General features: G+C 39.3%; 2 protein-coding genes across 3 annotated transcripts in view; one reads left to right on the top strand and one right to left on the bottom strand.

The window, feature by feature from the left end:
- The window catches only part of LOC143415819 (uncharacterized), a 272,397-nt gene that overhangs the window by 130,570 nt on the left and 123,496 nt on the right, over positions 1-18,331 (top strand). The window lies entirely within an intron of this gene.
- Positions 11,135-13,361, bottom strand: LOC101464037 (uncharacterized). Its single transcript, XM_004575839.4, has 4 exons — positions 13,201-13,361; positions 11,480-11,606; positions 11,350-11,408; positions 11,135-11,258 (listed from the first exon to the last, which is right to left on the bottom strand). The coding sequence occupies exons 1-4, from the start codon at positions 13,268-13,270 to the stop codon at positions 11,230-11,232; spliced, it is 285 nt and encodes a 94-aa protein (XP_004575896.2). The 5' UTR covers positions 13,271-13,361; the 3' UTR covers positions 11,135-11,229.

Here is an 18,331-nt window from a genome sequence, read left to right as displayed (position 1 = left end):
TTCGTTTTTATGAGCCGATGTTTGTTTTTGGTTTTTTTTGTAACGTTATAAACAATGAAAGGTGGTGGATTGGCCAGATGCTGGCTGGTGTGTAAAACTAACTCAGTTGTTTGGTGGTGGCTATGGCGGTGCTTCCACAGACTCAGTAACATTAGCAAGTGGTGGAGGCCAGCAGGTGAGGGAAAGGTGAAGCAAGAGGAGGAGAGACCCGAGGCGGCCGCCGGTCCGAGTGTCAGGTGAACTGAACTTCAGGTAAGAAGTTATGACCTGCAGTCTATCTGAGTCAGATATAAACCAAGTTTAGGTGGAGTTTACTTTCGTTGTGCTGAGTTTTTACAGTCAGTTACAATAACTCTTACTGCGTACTAGCTAGCTGATCAGCTGATCGGCTTTTCTCTCATGTTTGTTTATCGCTCACTTTGCGCCAGAAAGCGTAAACCGGCGGATGTCGCGCTAAACAACAGCAGCACTTTTAAGCTTGATCAGCTGTTGTTAAAATTTATTTAATATTAATTTCTAGTATCAGCTGATGTTTGCTGGAGCCACAGCTGTAAAAGCTGTTGGTAATTATGTTGGTTTGTATATCTGGTGAGAGGGAAACATGAAGATGAAACCAGGAGATGTCCTCACTGAATCATCAGGGCTGAACAGGTGATGGAGAAACAGGTTGTAGTGGGCCGGGGCCTACGGTGCTGTGCAGGGAAGGCGGACGCACCTGCACGGCATCTGCAATCACGCCCCGCCGACTTAAATTTTGTAATGGGTCTTGTTGTTGTTGTTGTTGTGATAATGTTAAGCGGGCAGCGGGAGAGCTCTGTGTGCATTGTGAACAGCAAGGAGACCAGAGATCAGATTAACATGTGTATCCCTGTATTAACAAACATGCCATATTGGCTTAGTTTATTTTTCTTATCATTGTTGTGAGGAGACCATAAATAGCATTTGCATTTTCTGTTGTACAGTTCGTTTGCTCTCATGGAGTTCTTGTTATGGATAAAAAGTGTCTCTTTTTGTTTTAAAATAGCTGATAACTATTCGCTGATAGCTGCCAACATCTGCAAACAAATATAATTCTATGAAGTTGTTCTATATAGTGTGAACTGTTAATATAGAACATTATTACATTTATTGCTAATGCAATCATATGGAACACTGACTTCTGAGGAAATTTTAAATGGCACTCGTCATCAAAAAGGTTGCCTACCCCTGTGCTAGACCTTAGTGCAGCGTTTGATACTGTTGACCATAATATCCTATTAGAGCGATTAGAACATGCTGTAGGTATTACAGGTACTGCACTGCAGTGGTTTGTATCATATCTATTTAATAGACTCCAATTTGTGCATGTAAATGGAGAGTCCTCTTCACACACTGAGGTTAATTATGGAGTTCCACAGGGTTCAGTGCTAGGACCAATTCTGTTCACATTATACATGCTTCCCTTAGGCAGCGTCATTAGAAGACATAGCATAAATTTTCACTGCTATGCAGATGACACACAGCTCTATCTGACCATGAAGCCAGATAACACACACCAATTAGTTAAACTGCAGGAATGTCTTAAAGACATAAAGACCTGGATGGCCGCTAACTTTCTGCTTCTTAATTCAGATAAAACTGAGGTTATTGTACTCGGCCCTGAAAATCTTAGAAATATGGTATCTAACCAGATTCCTACTCTGGATGGCATTACCTTGGCCTCCAGTAACGCTGTGAGGAACCTTGGAGTCATTTTTGACCAGGATATGTCCTTCAACGCACATATTAAACAAATATGTAAGACTGCTTTCTTCCATTTGTGCAACATCTCTAAAGTTAGAAATATCCTGTCTCTTAGTGACGCTGAAAAACTAGTTCATGCATTTATTACTTCCAGGCTGGACTACTGTAATTCATTATTATCAGGATGTCCAAAAAACTCACTGAAAAGCCTTCAGCTAATCCAAAATGCTGCAGAAAGAGTAAAAGAGTAAAAGAAAGAGTAAAACATTGCTCTCACTATGACCTCAACACTAGAAACAAGCATAGAGGACACAACGTTGGTCTGCAGTGGAGTAATGTGTTGTTTGCGAACAAACTACTTCCTTGTGCCATCAGGGAGACGGAATCTTCAGCCAGTTCTGCTGAGAATCCATGCAGGCAGAGAATGTAGTTTGATGGGCGCACCATGTTGTCAGTCACATGCAGACAGACGTAAAAGAAGGAAGGGGGGAATGATGCTCCGAGGAAAGCGAATGTTGTGGTACAGGCGTGTTGATAAAAAGTGAATAAATGAGGAAAAAAAGAAAACGGTGCAGCATCTGATTTAAATGGTAAATGGTCTGTATTTGTATAGCGCTTTACTAGTCCCTAAGGACCCCAAAGCGCTTTACATATTCACACACACATTCACACACTGGTGATGGCAAGCTACATTGTAGCCACAGCCACCCTGGGGCCCACTGACAGAGGCGAGGCTGCCGGCAGCTGTGATGTATGAGACTGCAAAGCTGAGTCCAGAACTGTAAAATGAGGAGCTAGCTAAAAAAGTCCACACTTTCATTTTAACTGTTTTCCCGATGCAAAGGATAAAAGACTTTTATCCAGGCCTTAAATCCTCCCTAGTAGCACATGCATAAAAGGCTGTAACGCTTCACTGTAGATAATCTCCCCACGTGGCCCACAGCTCAGCGAGAGGAAGGCTCAGTGTACCTGTCTACATAATATTAATAAATGTAAAACGTGTTTTGTCTCATTCCTCTTCCGTGAATACTTTATTTGGTTACTTTGTTTACTCCAGTTTAATATTTCTGCACCTTTTGTTAACTTTGCTTCCTTCATTTGACGTGGTAGTACGGAGGTACATTTATCTTACTTTCTGTCTTAACGAAACCTTGAGAGCTTCTAGGTAAAGCAAAGATAAGATAACAGGAATAGTTTCTTTTCAGTTTTTTTATTATTTGAGTGTAAGAAGTGGTTTTTTGTGAAGTATCTTTCTGAATTTGATGGTGTGATGGGGTGACTGCTTAATGAATGAGTGGTTGAAAAGTTCACATTTTGTATGCTTACAAATTTCCCCACCGTGGGATCAATGAACTCTAATCTTACATCTCATAATATATGAACGAAACCATTAATAATGGTTGAAAAAATATCAAGCAGGTTTCATAATAAATAATATGAGTGTGCAGAATCAAATTTCTTTCTCTGTATCATAAACCATGTGGTTCCTCAGCTCCTCTCAAAATAGGAAGGTGTAACTCTTTTCATCTATGTGCCAGGAAGTTTTCAGATATGACACCATTGGTAGATGTTTGTCAGTCTTTATGATCACACTTCCTTTCCAAATATGTTGTATGAGTCGGTTAGTGGTTTGTGGTTATCAAAACGGGTACATGCACAAAACGAGAATAAAAATCCAACTTAAATTACTAAAGATTCCACAAACAATAAAAATAAAGAAATTCAAAACCTACAAATATGTAGAAAGACAGAAAAGAGATACAAAATGACTTCACAGACAACCCTGCTAAGAGGTGCAAAGCTACGACAGACAGAAAACAACCATGGACATAGTCAAAAAAGACAAAGAACACGCACAATGTTGTGATGTGGTTTTTAATGTGTAAATAAAAATGGCCCAAAGCTTTTTAATACACCCTAAAATTGTTCTCCGAGAGCCAGAGCAGAGCTGTGCAGAGATGATTTTCAAAGTTAAAATTGGGCACATGGAACCAGACTGGATAACAGCAAACTGCATTCATCACGAATGTTATACTGAATCACATCGTGCTATATCTCCATCATCAGGCGGCGATGATTGGAAAGCAAACGTAGCCTATATTTTGCCTGATGGTTACAATGTTGCTGCTGGGGGGTTGCTGCTGCTGCTGAGAGTGCTGAAGGATCATTTTAGTGAAATATAAGTCCTCCAGAAAGGCAGGAAAAATCCCTGGAACTTACTTTAAAATGAAATATGTTCCCTAAAAAGTTGGACAGAACTACAGACCCATGACAGCCTTACCCAGTTAGCTAGCAGCTAATGACCGGCACTACTGTGTAGTTTATAAAAGGACAGACATTTTTTGTCGCACTTTTGCACACACAGCACGCTCATTTGTTTCAATTTGTTGTGAGGTTAGATACCATTGGGCGATCTTGGCATTGGCATCTTTGATTCGATGGTTGAACTGCAACAGAACGTGGTTCAGGAAGATGGTGAATGAGCATCTCGGGAAGTAAAGGATTTTTTTAACATAATCTTAATAAATGTAAATCCTCTTCCGTGAATACTTTATTTGGTTATTCCAGTTTAATTTTTCTCCAGTTTTTGTTAACTTTGCTTTCTTCATTTTACATTTGACATGGTAGTACAAAGGTACATTTATCTTACTTTCTGTCTTAATGAAACTTAGAAAGCTTCTAGGTAAAGCAAAGATAAGATAGAAGCAATAGTTTATTTCCTGTTCTTTTCACTATTTGAGTGTAAGAAGTGTTTTTTTTGTGAAGTATCTTTCTGAATTTGATGGTGTGAGTCGTTGGAAAAATTCTTTAAGCACATTTTGTATGATTATGAGACTTATATAATACAAGAAACAATACAAACACAGTGCTAGAGAGAGTGCTGGAGCTATACCAGTAATGTAAGAAGCCAGAGTGACAGTGTAATGGTGCAGCTACTGTGGAAGCACAACACATATAGTCTGACACACGCAGGCTTCTATTGTACCCCCCCCCCCCCCCCCCCCCCCCCCCCCCTCCCCTGTACAGTGTCGGATAATCTTGGCTCACCATTGAGGACAGCACAGACACCACCTGTCATGATACTTCCCAAAACACTGTCCACACAATTTATTAAACCCAGATCAATCCATCCCAAGGGTTAAGGGATGCGTATTTCTCCACCCATTCTGCTTCATTCTGCTGCATACGCTGTGGGTCTGACATCCAAAGTGTAGGGGACACAGCTCATGCACCATGGACACAGCGTTTCTCATTTAATGCACGTTTCTTTATTAACACTGTTTACTGCTTTGTACAGTATTGCCCGGTCAGCTCTTGTAATTACACAGCTTGGTCCCAGCATGCGTCTGTCTGAAATAGGAGAGGCACAATATAATGATGACTCACAGCTGTGCCAGACACCTTTTTTATTTTTATTTTTTTAAATCACATAAACACAGAGTAAGCAGGGGGAAAAGCTGGAACTCCATTTAAAAATAAAGATCCCTTAAAAACAATTTGTTTCATGAAAGTCGACGCTAAGAATAAAATACAGGGTTACTCTACAGGTAAGAATAAAAATCCTAATCTACTAATGTGAAAAAGGTTATAATAAAGTTACAATAAGAAAGTTCTCTGGTATGAATAAGACTTTAAAGGTGAGGCTAAAGAAAACACTGATGTAGCAGACAGGCAGCGATGCTTCACCACAGACTTTATGCTTCACACCTTCGTCATTCTGGCAGTGACTGAAGAGGAGAGAGAGACAAAGGGGAGCTCTAGATTTTCTCTGCAAAAACTTTTCATGTATTTCTGTGTGTATTATTTGAGTGTGGGAAGTTGGTTTGCGAGAAATATCTTTCTGAATTTGATGGTCTGTGACTGCTTAATGAACGAGTGGTTGGAAAATTCCTTTAAGAACATTGTATACAATTATGATGCTTAAAAATCATAAAAATAAAAAGTGACAACGTTGGTTAGATCTTTGTCTGTCTTTAATGATCACGCTTCCTTTCCAAACATTTTGCACAAGTCTAAAAATGTTCCGAGCAATCAGATCTTGTGGTTTGTTCAGACGCAACTTTGCCAACCTAAGATGTACCAACATGTTTCTCTCTCTTTCTTTTTGTTTTTGTGTGACTTTAATATTGATATGTTAGCAAAATGGGAACATGTACAAAAAAAGAATAAAAACATACTACATACGAGACTACACGAAATAAACACAGACAGCACAATGACATAAAAAACAACTCCGACTGCATTTCAAAATGTACAAACATGTGGAAAGACAGCAAAGACACTGAATTTACAACACAATCAAACTGGTTACGAGGTGCAAAGCAACCATAGACAGAAACAACCATATACAAAATCGAGAACGGCAAAAAACACGCAAAATATTGTGTTTTGTTTTTGAAATGTTGAAATAAAAATATCATAAAAACCATTTTACACACCTTAAAATTGTTCTGCATCATTCTCTGACTGAACTCCAGGCTCTAACTAGGTGTTTATTTCCCTGCAGAAATATCAGCCAGCTATAACTGTAAGCATACTGGACATCGTTCAGATGCTAAATCATGTCTGGACTTTCTTAAGTTCATTTCAGTTTTCTGCAAACTTCAGGTGGGTTACATTTACACCTGACATAAACTATTTGTATGTTCTGTATCTCTGTGCTTTGCCTGTGTCATTTTTCTGTTGTGAAGATGGCAGACACTTGTTCAAGTGTACTTTTTCATTAATAAATGCTTCATAAGGCAAAAATAGGTCTCACCTTAGATGAGGTCAAAATAATTAACTAGGATCTAGTAACTCTCTGAATTAACCATGAATTACAATATGAAATAAATATTAATAAAACCTCTATCAACAGACACACACATTTACTAATACTTTACTAATGCTTGATGGTGTGACATTAATATAAAGTCTTGTGTTGACAGTTTTAATTTTCCAGTGTGCACATTATAAGATCAATGACTTCTCATTTCAGAAATACATTTCAGGTTTCTGACAGAAACTAAATATCCTCAGGAAAAATTGATTTGGATGTTCACAGCTAATTTCCTCCTTCATAGCAAAATTGGTATGGCCTGGATCTGACCCACACAATGTGCTTACACATGGCTCACGTACCACAAAGAATGATGGCCCTTTGGTGGCTCAGATCAACATGCTATATTCACCCAATCAGTTCCACTAAACTGAGTGCTTCCTAACTACATTCATACACAGTCACACTCTGCTGGATGCATCAAAGAGCGACTTTGGGTAGTATCTTGCCCGAGGATACTTGACATGCAGACTGGAGGAACCAGGGATCGAACCACTAACCTCCCAATCAATAGGGGACCTGCTCTACCTCCTGAGCTACAGCCACCCGGTGGTAGACATGAGTAAACCCTCACTAGTAGTGATGGGTCCAGCAACACTGACACACCGACGCATGTATCAAGCTCACAGAGCGAAACCTGTATCGGTGCGTGCGTCGCTTTAAGAAAAAGTCAGGTGATCGACACAGCTGCTGTATCGCTCATTGCCAACGCACCAAACTGTCTTTAAAGGGTACCGCATCTGCATCTGCCAACGGAATGAGTCGCCACCAAAAAACCCACAAAATTACTCTCACAAAGGTAAAATAAAATAAAAAATACACATCTCTCCATAACAAAATGGAGCCCGAAAGAAAAAGAAATGTTTCTGCTGTGTGGGATCATTTTGATCTTTTAACTGCAAATGTGGTAACTGTTTGTCTGTCTTTGTTTCAGTGTAACCTATCATAATAGGAAAAACAGCAATGTGACTTGAAGTGTAAATTATTTATTTCATTTTATGCAGGTTAAATGTCGCATCTGTTCTGCGGAGCTTTCTTACACAAACAAAAGCACCTCCTCAGTGTTTAAGCATTACAGAGCCAAACATGAAAATGAGGAGACAAACACACCGAGAATGAACACTGGTGGGCCTATATAGACACTGAACAGCTTTATCATCATTTTTTTTTATTAATATGTGTTTTATTATTTTGAAATCAGGCATCTAGGAATTCTGTTCTGGACCAGGCAGGCTGAATTTTATTATAAAGGACTGCCAACCCCTTAGTATTGTGAAGAGTGTCGGAGAGAAACATTCCAAGATCAGAGGATCGCTCTGTGAGCTTGATACATGTGTTGGTGCATCAGTGTTGCTGGACCCATCACTACCAGCAGGTGTCAGTATGGAGCAACACAGCAACACTGTGTCGACACAGTATCGATACAGTTTGGGGAATGTGCTGAAACGCTTCACGAGGCCTCATCTACCCATCACTACTCACTATGTTTTGTGTACACTCACAAACCTGTCAAACCTGCATTTGAAACGTTGGCTACCAAGCAGTGTAGTATTGCAACACGGTATTTAGGTTTCTAACAAAAATAACAAAATAGGAACATAAATAGTGTCATCATTGCCAGACCTGGCCCACATCTAGTTGACATACACCCTGCCATAACACCAGTCAGTCAGAAGTGACAGCTTGATCCCGGATCTGGGCCAGACCTGGGCCACATAAACCAAACCACAATCAGGCCAGATATGGCATGCCATCACACACACAGTGCCATCTATGCCAGGCCTGGCCCATATCTGGATAAAATACCACTTACCATGCCAGAAGTCAGCCAGCAGTGCCGACTTGACACCAGATACGGGCCAGACCTGTCTGCTATGTGGGATAGCTGTATTGGCTGTCCCATTATGACACTTTTATTTAGGCTTATATTTAAGGATATTTTGGTTGCTTATAGTTAAAAAGCAGCTTGATACTGACCTCATTACAGCTGATATGTATAGAATTTTTACAAACCATCCAAAAAGTTTCAATCAATGCAAAAAGCAGTGGAGTATCACATACCCCACACATACATGTCAGATTGAAAGCATTTATTTGTTTGTTTGTTTGATTGACTGTCATTGTTATCATGTTTTTGATAGAAGGGTTTAACACAATAAATAAAGGTTTTTTTCACATGCTGAAGAAACACATTTTTATTTTACTTCACTGGTTTCATACCATTGTGGAGGAAATTTCAGTTTAGAGTTCAGGTTGCAGTTGCAATAAAGAATTTTTTTTTTAACATTTTTTATTAAGTCTTAATAATTTGTCATAAATTTCATCAACAACCCTTTTTATGACAAGCACAAGGACAAAAATTATAATGAAATGCATGTCGATGAAAACGTTTAGGTGAGACAAGATCCAATCAGAATTCAATAAGTTCTGTAGAGTGAGCCAATCCTTGTCCAGCAAGACGTGCACAATTTGATCCAATGAGCAAATTTTCTTGATCTGAAAATTCTTGGATGTTTAAGAAAAATTAAGGCAAATTAAAGAGTGTTGACATTTGTTTGTAGAGTTTGGAGGACATCATTCCCACAGCTCTTCCATCTAAGGAAAGTTTAAATATTTATATATTTGCCCTGAGAAAAATTCAGATGTCATAAAACTGCTTAATACTTACAAATAAACACTGACTTCTGAGCTGTTACCAGACTCCTAATTGCCCTCCTGTGTATACATTGTCCCTGCCTCCACTTGTCCTTTGTCACAGTGTGCTGCTCAGTTCACTGGTCTTAGTTCAGCTAAGTAAAGGGCTTGCCTTTTGTTACTTCCAGCTGCCTTCCTGTGTCCACATTTTAGTTGCTTTAGTGGAAAAATCATTTTGCACAATTGATGTAGAATTATCAAACTGATAATTAATCTCATAAATCATAACACACTGCTCTCCCCTATGCCTTTATAAGTTAAAAGCCTTGGCATCAGCAATGCTGGCGCTGCATTTGCTTGGTATTGGATCACTTTGAAATAATGTAAATAACTAACTATTACCAGTTTTTATTCACTTTTTAAAAAATGTAATTAATATAAATTTGTAACTGTACACACTTCTGTTATTACTGTTGCACACCTACAGTACCTTTACAGTCCACCAGAGGGCCCTTGTCAATACTTTGGATATCTCTGGTCCAAGTTATAACAAATCTGAATCCTTTCGTGGTAGCTGGTATACTTTTGAACCCAGGGTGAAATTCCCAGGGAGATGTTGTTGGGAATTCCGGTGTAATCTTAAACCTTTCAAGCTCTCAATCACCCTCTCACCATATTGTGTGTGTGTGTGTGTGTGTGTGTGTGTGTGTGTGTGTGTGTGTGTGTGTGTGTGTGTGTGTGTGCGCAGCATAACTGACACCTTAGAGAAGCATTGACTGGCATCAGTGTCGAGTGACAGAATATAGAAAACCTATTCCAGCCTCCTGATGTTTTATCACAGTTTATCACAGAGCACAAACGTCCTGCAGGGATTTAAAAATATCAGACATTGACTGGCCTTGCACTGGCTACGATCAAAAAAAGAGTTATGAAATCAGAGTTGCTTTAAATCAAAATCCATTTAAAACACCTTCTATGCGTAGCACTGCTGTGGGTGGAGCAGGGAACCAGGAGGAGCAGTCAGAATAGGAAGGTAGGTTTATGAACACGTGCAGGCACCTATCTGCAGCAGGGGCTGCACACACGAATTGGCACAAACAGTAAAAAAAAAGGGAAGGGGGCCCAAAAACCCTGAGCTGTAACACCCCTCGCCTTAAAATACAACCTACAAGGGGTTTGCTTTTCTTTCACATGGAGCCATCAGATATATCTCAGACACTTACTGTAATTATCTATGCTGAACAGCATATGAGGAAGTTATGTCTTTAGGAAGTGTGGGTTTCTTTTTAAGTGGTGGAATATTTGATGTTTATTGAACTCGGATGTGCTACTTCTTGAGCATCCTCCTGCATGAAAGCAGCGTCTGATTCTGTTGTGTTGACATCCACTTCTAGTTTAAATGTGCCAGATGTGGAGTGCAACAGAAGGATGATTTTGCACTCTGAGACACGCTCACGCTACAGACTTTACTTAAAGTTCATCATTGGGCTAAGACATGGCTTAAATAGGTTGGAAAAAAACATTCTAGTGTCCTACCATTCCTAAGACCCCGAGAAAAGAGCTACTAGTGATCAAAGTGGGCTTCAAAAACTACTGCAGAACCTGCAGTAACTCTGATAACTTAAACAGTGTATCATATGGGGTTATACAGTTTGAGCTCAGTTGAAAACACCAGGGGATACCTGTTCTGGGAAATTATTGGGATATGTGTATGACATATTGTGAGAGTCTAATGGGTATTTAAATAGCAGGAAAATATTTGGACAATAATAAAGTTTATTTTTTTGGGTTTTTTTCACATAAATACATAATAAACTGAAGTGCACATATAAGCAAGAAAAAGGTCAAAGAAAGACAGCGCTTAAATGCTAACTTTTAAAAAAATGGTTGGCACCATGAAAGACTGATGTCAAAACCAAGAATTAAATACAGGGTAACAGTAATATAATTAATCTGAAAGGTTTTTAGGAAGCATTCTCATTTGAATATATCTTTGAAAGTGAGGCCAAAGATGATACAGACAGGCAGCAATGCTTCACCAGAGAACTTGTGCTTCACTGCACCTTCTTCATTGTGGAAGTGACTGAGGAGGAAAGAGAGACAAAGGAGAGCTTTAGATTTTCTCTGTAAATACATTCAATGTGTTTGTGTGTCTGTGTGTTAGCACAACTTACGATTCTGGACCCACTGAGCGTCAGGATCGGCGCAAAGCTGACCATATTCTGTGTTGAAACTGTAAAAAAAGAATGTTTTAGAGATTGCATGTGTTTATGTTTGCGTGTAGGACAACATGTGCTGACTTACATTATAGCATTCACACAGGGATATGATGAAGCCTGCTCGCGATATGTCTCCCCCACCACCTCAGGGCTCATATTGAGGTTGGTAACATCAACGCAGCAAGGGCGTTTCTTCGTAGGACCACGGATACCTTAGAGGAAGGAGGTTAAAACGGATTTATCTTACCTGACAAAAGTCTGATTAGAAGGAAAACCAAAGTTAACTCCAGGTTTAAAATGTGATGAAACTCCTTACATCACTAAACACAACATAGCTGTTGAAATGTTACCTAAAATTACGTGACAGTAAGCAGGCTTTTTTGTGCATCACACATTTTACACTTTGATTATTCAAAGTAATTTTAACATTTTCATTCAAAGTGCATTGAAAATAGTAACTCATATGGACCTATGTTTTCGCAAAGTATGTTCTTCAACATCTTCCTAAAACAGAAACAGTGGGCCAACAGAGTATTTGCAGTAGAAGGTCTCACCGCTTGGGGCTCATCTTAAGAATCTAGTAATTACGTTCATCATTGACAGTGTGTAACTGTTTTTGTTACCAGGACCATATTCCATAAATATAATTAAACAGAGGTGAGATTTGACTCCCGTTTTATATCTGAGACACTTACTGTAATTTTACATGTGGAACAGGAATGTGAGGATTTTATATCCCTACGAAGTGCGAAAGCTTCTTTTAAAGTGGTGGAATATTTGATGTTTATTGAACTTAGACGTTCCACTTCTTGAGCGGCGTCTGATTCTGTCGTGTTGACATCCACTTCCAGTTTAAATGGATGTGCCAGATGTGGATTTGATGAACAAAAGCTGGATGTTGTTCCAGAAATTACTTTTGGTTTCATTTTTTTTACTTTACCCAACTCCTACCCATCAAATTGAAATGTAAACAATTGGTAGACATGATCTTGCAAATGAATTTTCAGTCTTGAATTGTTCTTATTGTTATTAATTGTCAATAAAGAACATTGGCGAGAATATGAGGCAATAAGCTTCATTTATTAACATCATTCTTTTATCAAAGACAAAATTCAGATATGCAGCTAGCTGAATGGTGAACATCATTATCGCACATTTGCAACTTATCATGCTGTTCTGTCTCTGTGTCTTTCATTTCCTGTTTGTATTAAGACATTATCATAGTTATGCAATGAGTCACAATGTGCACCTCTCACAGCAGAAAGCTTGAAAACTAAACAGCATTAAGATTTGTTTACAGAGTGCTCATATAGCTGAAATGGAACCCCTGCATCCACTGTGGTATTTTGTATGATAGTTGAATGGGTGGTGCGAGAGATGCTTAGCATCATGAGACAGAACCCATAAATCAAAGGAAGTACACATTTGCATGTAGATATGCATAAATGTATAATCACTATACATCAAATGAAAATATTTCCCAATCAAAAGAAAAGTCAGGAGAATGATGTAAAATCTCCTTCTCCTAAATTTCAATGTAAAGCACGCCTTTTAAAATGTCATGCCTGACTGCACGTTCAGGGATGTCTGGAGTTTGGTGGATAGAACGCAAGAGTGTAAATGCTGAAAAGACTGTTTAAAAGTACTGAATGAGCAGATACCAGAAGTAAAGGTTTGTGGTGAGAGAAACTAGCGGAGTCGTTGCCTAGTGAAACCCATGAGAGTCCACCCCCTTTCACCAAAAAGTAAGTAATTGCTGTAAAAGTAGCTACTTAATCAATTTTATATATCTTTAGATATAGTTACCTGCAGAGGAGCTGAAGCACACACACATTGAGAGCAGGAGGAGAGTGACGGAGAGAATCTTCACAGACATTTTCACCGGTGGTCTGGCTCACTGATCAGGTTGTAATTATGCGAGTTGATTCCTTAGCTATTTATTTATAAGCGCAGGAACATCTACAGGCGCGACTGATGACGTCTTTCTATAGGTTTGTATATTTGTGTGTGTGTCGTTGTGACATATCACACCTCCGCCTCCTGTCAGGAAGATTTTTCTATTTCAAACCACCAACATCTCACTCTGAGCTTTCCGAGAAACAGCCTCACATACACAAAGTTCACAGAAACTTGTGTACAGCCCAGTGACTGACTCACCTGCATTGTCATGAATGATGTCTATCTAGACCCCTGAAGATTTCAGTTTTTCGATTTTCACTGACAGTGACTGTTTATCTGTTGGAGTTCATAAGAAAAATAAAGATGAATTGTTGTGATTGTTATGAATCAGGACTCAAATGGAAATAAAAGTAATGCATGATGACTCTGATGCACATTTCTCCACATTTGCATAACTGACTGACTTTTTGGGTCCTTATCGAGATACATTTAATCTTAAATCCTCACAACTTAAACCTTTTCTTGCAATCTAAACCATTAAATTAAATTCTTTTGATTTTCTTGTTTACATTAAGCTGTTAAGCTGACCCATTTGGATTCTTTTATTTAGGGTTGAATTTAGTGCTACAGGGGCTTGGGATCAATGTCCCTTTGAGTGAGACAAGCTTTAGTATTCAGACTGATGGCCTCTAATTTGACTGTAGAATACGTTGATGTACAGAGAACTTCATGGTCAATTCAATGACTGCACAGTGTCCACACTAGCGTTTTCAGTCGTTTTCACAGAGTTGTGCGTCCACATTGAAACAGATGAAAACGTTTATGTTCCAGTACTACGCATGCGGGATACGCAAGAAGATTTGACCTGCCTCATTTCTGTCTGCCTTTTTATTTACTTTCTGGCTCTTTGCAAAATGTCGAGCAAAAGCCCTGAGTTGGTGGAGACAATGAGGTGCAGTTGTTGGTGTGAGTAACACAAAACTACAAAGTTGCAAAAGCGAGTGAGAATTATAGAATTTAAGGAAAAGCTATCTGGAGCATGTACAGACTGATATTAATCTTTGATAGGGCTGTCAAAATTAAGAGCAAACAAAACAACTGCTGCATAATGCCCTCCGCTATCTTAGTTTAATTGGTCACATGACTGCATCATATGACCAACATGTGTCATCATTTTAGAAAGTCTGCGTTTTCACTGTCCACACTGTGACGCGAAAGCACCGTCTTCAAATGTATTTGTTTTCGAGTGCGTTTTCAGAACGCTGTGTTTTCGTCTCAGTGTGGACGGGAGGCCAAAACGGAGAGAAAACGATGCGTGTTCAAATGAAAATGCATTAGTGTGGACATAGCCTTAGTGTAGACTGACTCCCCGTGTGGCCCACAGCTAGCACTAAATGTTGTAAGTTAAGTTGAGCTTTTTAATATAGTTTCTTTAGACCTTTGCAGAACTGTGTTCTAATAAAATCGATTAAAATCATTTATCTATCTAAGTTTCAGTTGTTTTTATCAGGTTTTCCCATTTTCAGCATCTCCAGCACTGTCTTTAAATATTAGATTTTTTACAATTTGTTTTTGTGAAATTGACTACTATAATCAGTCTATTACACTTCTACCTTCTAGTCCCTAAGGACACCAAAACGCTTTATACATTCAGTCATCCACACACTGGTGATGGCAGCTACATTGTAGCCACAGCTGCCCTGGGGCGCACTGACAGAGGCGAGGCTACCGGACCCTGGGGCTACTAAGCCCTCTCTGACCACCAGTAGGCAACAGGTGAACTGTCTTGCCCAAGGACACAACGACCAAGACTAAACCTTCCGTTTACAAGGCAAACTCCCAACTCTTGAGCCACGAGCGTGGATATGTATTTGGTGTTTCTGCAGAATACCAAATGTAACAAAAAATGTTCTGAGATGTTTCCAGCAAGTTCAGTAACCTTTAAAATTGAAGACTTGCTGAAGTTGATAACAGAGAATCTGAAATATTCATTTTCAATTCCACTTCTCTGCCTCTGGCCCATCATTACAATATACTACTACGTCTTTAATCATCAGCATATTACTATTCTTAAACTGTCGTTATGAGTTCCAGTGTAGTGCTCTGTCACTTAGTCACTTCTGTTTTATAATAAATGCTGACGAGTTTCCAGAATGAACATCTTTCCTCTGTATCATAAGTCATGTGGTTCCTTAGGCCCCCTCAAATCAGGAAGTGGTAAATCTTTTCACCTATGCACAAGTTTTCAAATATGATATTCGTGGCATTTTTGACAGTCTTTCTTTATATTGCTTCCTTTCCAAACATGTTGCATGAGTATAAAAACTTTGCAAACTTGTGCTTTGTTTCCACGTTCTTTCTTTTTTAAATACTAAAAAAATACAGGCATAAAGCAGAGGTACAAAATGACTACATTAAAACTGCTAAGGAGTGCAAAGTGACCACAGACAAAAAACATGCAGATGCAAAATCAAGAAATGCAGAAAACATGCAAAATATAAAGTTTGGGTTTGGAAATACAACAATAAAAATAGGTGCCATGTATCTTTAAATTAAACCACATCATTGTCTGACTGAAGTTTGATCTCTAACCACCTCAGCCATCTTTCACTCTCTATATATAGCATTCCTTCATTGACACAATGCTTCATATTATACACAAAAAGGACAGATATGGAGTCAAAAACTCTTGTGTGTAGTCCATGTCTGACTGTATGGTGGTGATGTCTCAGGCTAGGTTCACTACACCCCACAGCCACAGGATCTGTAGTTCTGAACCTGGAGGACAGAAAGCCTTGTTGGCAGTGGGATACAAGTTGATGAAATCACTGGTCATTGGACAGGATGAGTGCCATAAAATAGTAGAAAGAAGCCTAAAACGTGTAGTCTAACAAAGTTTACTGCAGTTCACAAAGAGGATTTTCTTCTTTTCCTTTGCTGCTTTACACACTCACCAAACATCGCTCTGACTGTTGCTTGTCACTATTATGCTCTAGCTTCGTGGCTATCATCCAAGCACAACACACTATGGTCCCTGTGTGATACTGTGTGATAATGACATCATCCAAGTAGGCAGTGGCATATGCAGTGTGCGGACACAGCACCCTAGAAAGTACTGGGGCTCTGAAAAAGCCAAAAGTAAGGTTGACAAATTGGTATTAACTGTACAGAGTGCAGTTTATAAATAGTCTCTGTAGTCTCCGGAGATAAGGCAATCTACCAGCAGCCCTTGGTTAAAACCACTATCTTGAAAAAGCCAGCGGTTATTCACCAGTCCAGGTGATAGCTGACCAACTGAACTGTGAGACCTCATTATTCTTGCTGTAGATTGAACACACAGAACTGTATAGGCCTGTGTTTCTTTACTATAAGAACTGTGCTTTTGTGCATGACCCTCATGACTCTTGGTTGCAACTGGAATCTGTTGTGGAGTAAATTGTCTCGTAATCCCTGGATTAATGGGTCAATCACTGGTGCCGCCACATGATCCCAAACAGACCTTTATAGGTGTTTTTAAACTGAGAATGTTAAAACATGCAGGGTAATTAACATCTGAGTGATTTTCCTATGGTGCTCATATGTGTGCATTGCTTAGTCTTTCACATGCTCACAGCTAGGCATATTGTAGTATTTCTTAATATTCACCAGCTTTCATGCAAAATAAAGTTCGTTTTGTTTGTTTTCCTGAGACTGAATTGGTGACTTAAATGTCAGTAAAACTGAAACTCTGCACGGAAACTAGAAAGATTAAGATTAGCACTGTAGTACGCCAACACCATCCACCATCAGTCTGTGGTAACAACAAAGATGATGATGAAAGCAGGTCACTGCTTTCATAGCTGAGAAAAGAGAAATTCGAATCAAACGGCTGTTTTAACTGTCTCTGCACACCAGCCAAAATAGGAAACTGCACTCAGGCCACTGATTCACATCGAGTGCTGACTGAACATTTTATTTTGTGTTTATTTCTGTTCATTTAGAAATGGTAGCAATGGTGGTATGGTGTTATTCTTGTGTGCACAGAGCAGTTGTATTGTTACAATATTGGCAGAAATGTTTTTAGGTAAGGTTTGAAAAATGTACATGACCCACTTTCTAGTGGAAGTTGAGTAACAATCAACCAAGTGGAAATAAGCTTAGTGAGAGTTAAATCACTTCTATGAACTTAATCTTTAATTATTTTTTTAATGTATTTATTAGTTTGCTTTTTTTTATTTAATTGGAAAACTGACTATGGATGAAGTTTAGCTGCTTCCTCAACTGTTCTTATTAAGAAGAACAATAAATAAGTCCTGTGTTACTGGCCATCCTACATTAAACAAAGAAGACACAGAGAATAGCATCCCAAAGACTAGTGTCAGTGAAATACAGCTGCAATAAGTACCTCTGCTGTGGTTGGAGCAGACAGGTTATGGGCACGCTGACGAGCAGGAGCAGGCATATATTTGCTACAGCAGGGCTGTACCCACATAGCAAAATTGGTATGGCCCAGATCTGGCCCACACAATATGCTTACACATGGCCTACATACTGCAAAGAATGACGGCCCTTTGGTGGGCCAGATCAGGTTTGCCAGAGGTGGCCCACACATGGGCCAGCACAAGGCCAGACACACTGGTGGTCCTTTGCTGGCCCATGTGTGGATTACCTCTGGCAAACCTGGTCTGGGCCACCAAAGGGCCGTCGTTCTTTGTTGTATGTGGGCCATGTGTAATTTGTGTGCAGCCACGGGCCAGTTCCAGACACACTGCTGGTCCAGAACAGTTTCAGCTCTGGCCCCAGATGTCAGCCTAATATGTACCTTATTCAAGCCATGTAAAAACAACATGTGCCGGAACATAATAGTGCAAAAGTAACACGACAAAACTGTTCATACAGTGAACAGACTGATTCTTAAATGGCACTTTTCTACTCTACATAGCAGGGTGTATGTCAACCAGATGTGAGCCAGGTCTGGCAATGATGGTACTATTTATGTTCCTGTTTTCCTATTTTAGATAGAAGACCGAAATGCCATGTTGCAAAACTATACTGCTAT

The sequence above is a fragment of the Maylandia zebra genome, unplaced genomic scaffold (assembly GCF_041146795.1).
Source record: "Maylandia zebra isolate NMK-2024a unplaced genomic scaffold, Mzebra_GT3a scaffold05, whole genome shotgun sequence".
NCBI lineage: Eukaryota > Metazoa > Chordata > Actinopteri > Cichliformes > Cichlidae > Maylandia > Maylandia zebra.
Note: the sequence above shows the minus strand (reverse complement) of the source record. Positions and strands in the feature narration are given on the sequence as shown.

What these genes read in the sequence shown, in the direction of transcription:
- LOC101464037 (XM_004575839.4), bottom strand. Translation starts at nt 13,270, where the DNA reads ATGTCTGTGAAGATTCTCTCCGTCACTCTCCTCCTGCTCTCAATGTGT. An exon ending in GTGCTTCAGCTCCTCTGCAG is followed by an intron (nt 11,607 to 13,200) that starts GTAACTATATCT and finishes CCTTCCTCTAAG; the next exon opens with GTATCCGTGGTCCTACGAAG. An exon ending in CGCTCAGTGGGTCCAGAATC is followed by an intron (nt 11,259 to 11,349) that starts GTAAGTTGTGCT and finishes TTTCCTCCTCAG; the next exon opens with TCACTTCCACAATGAAGAAG.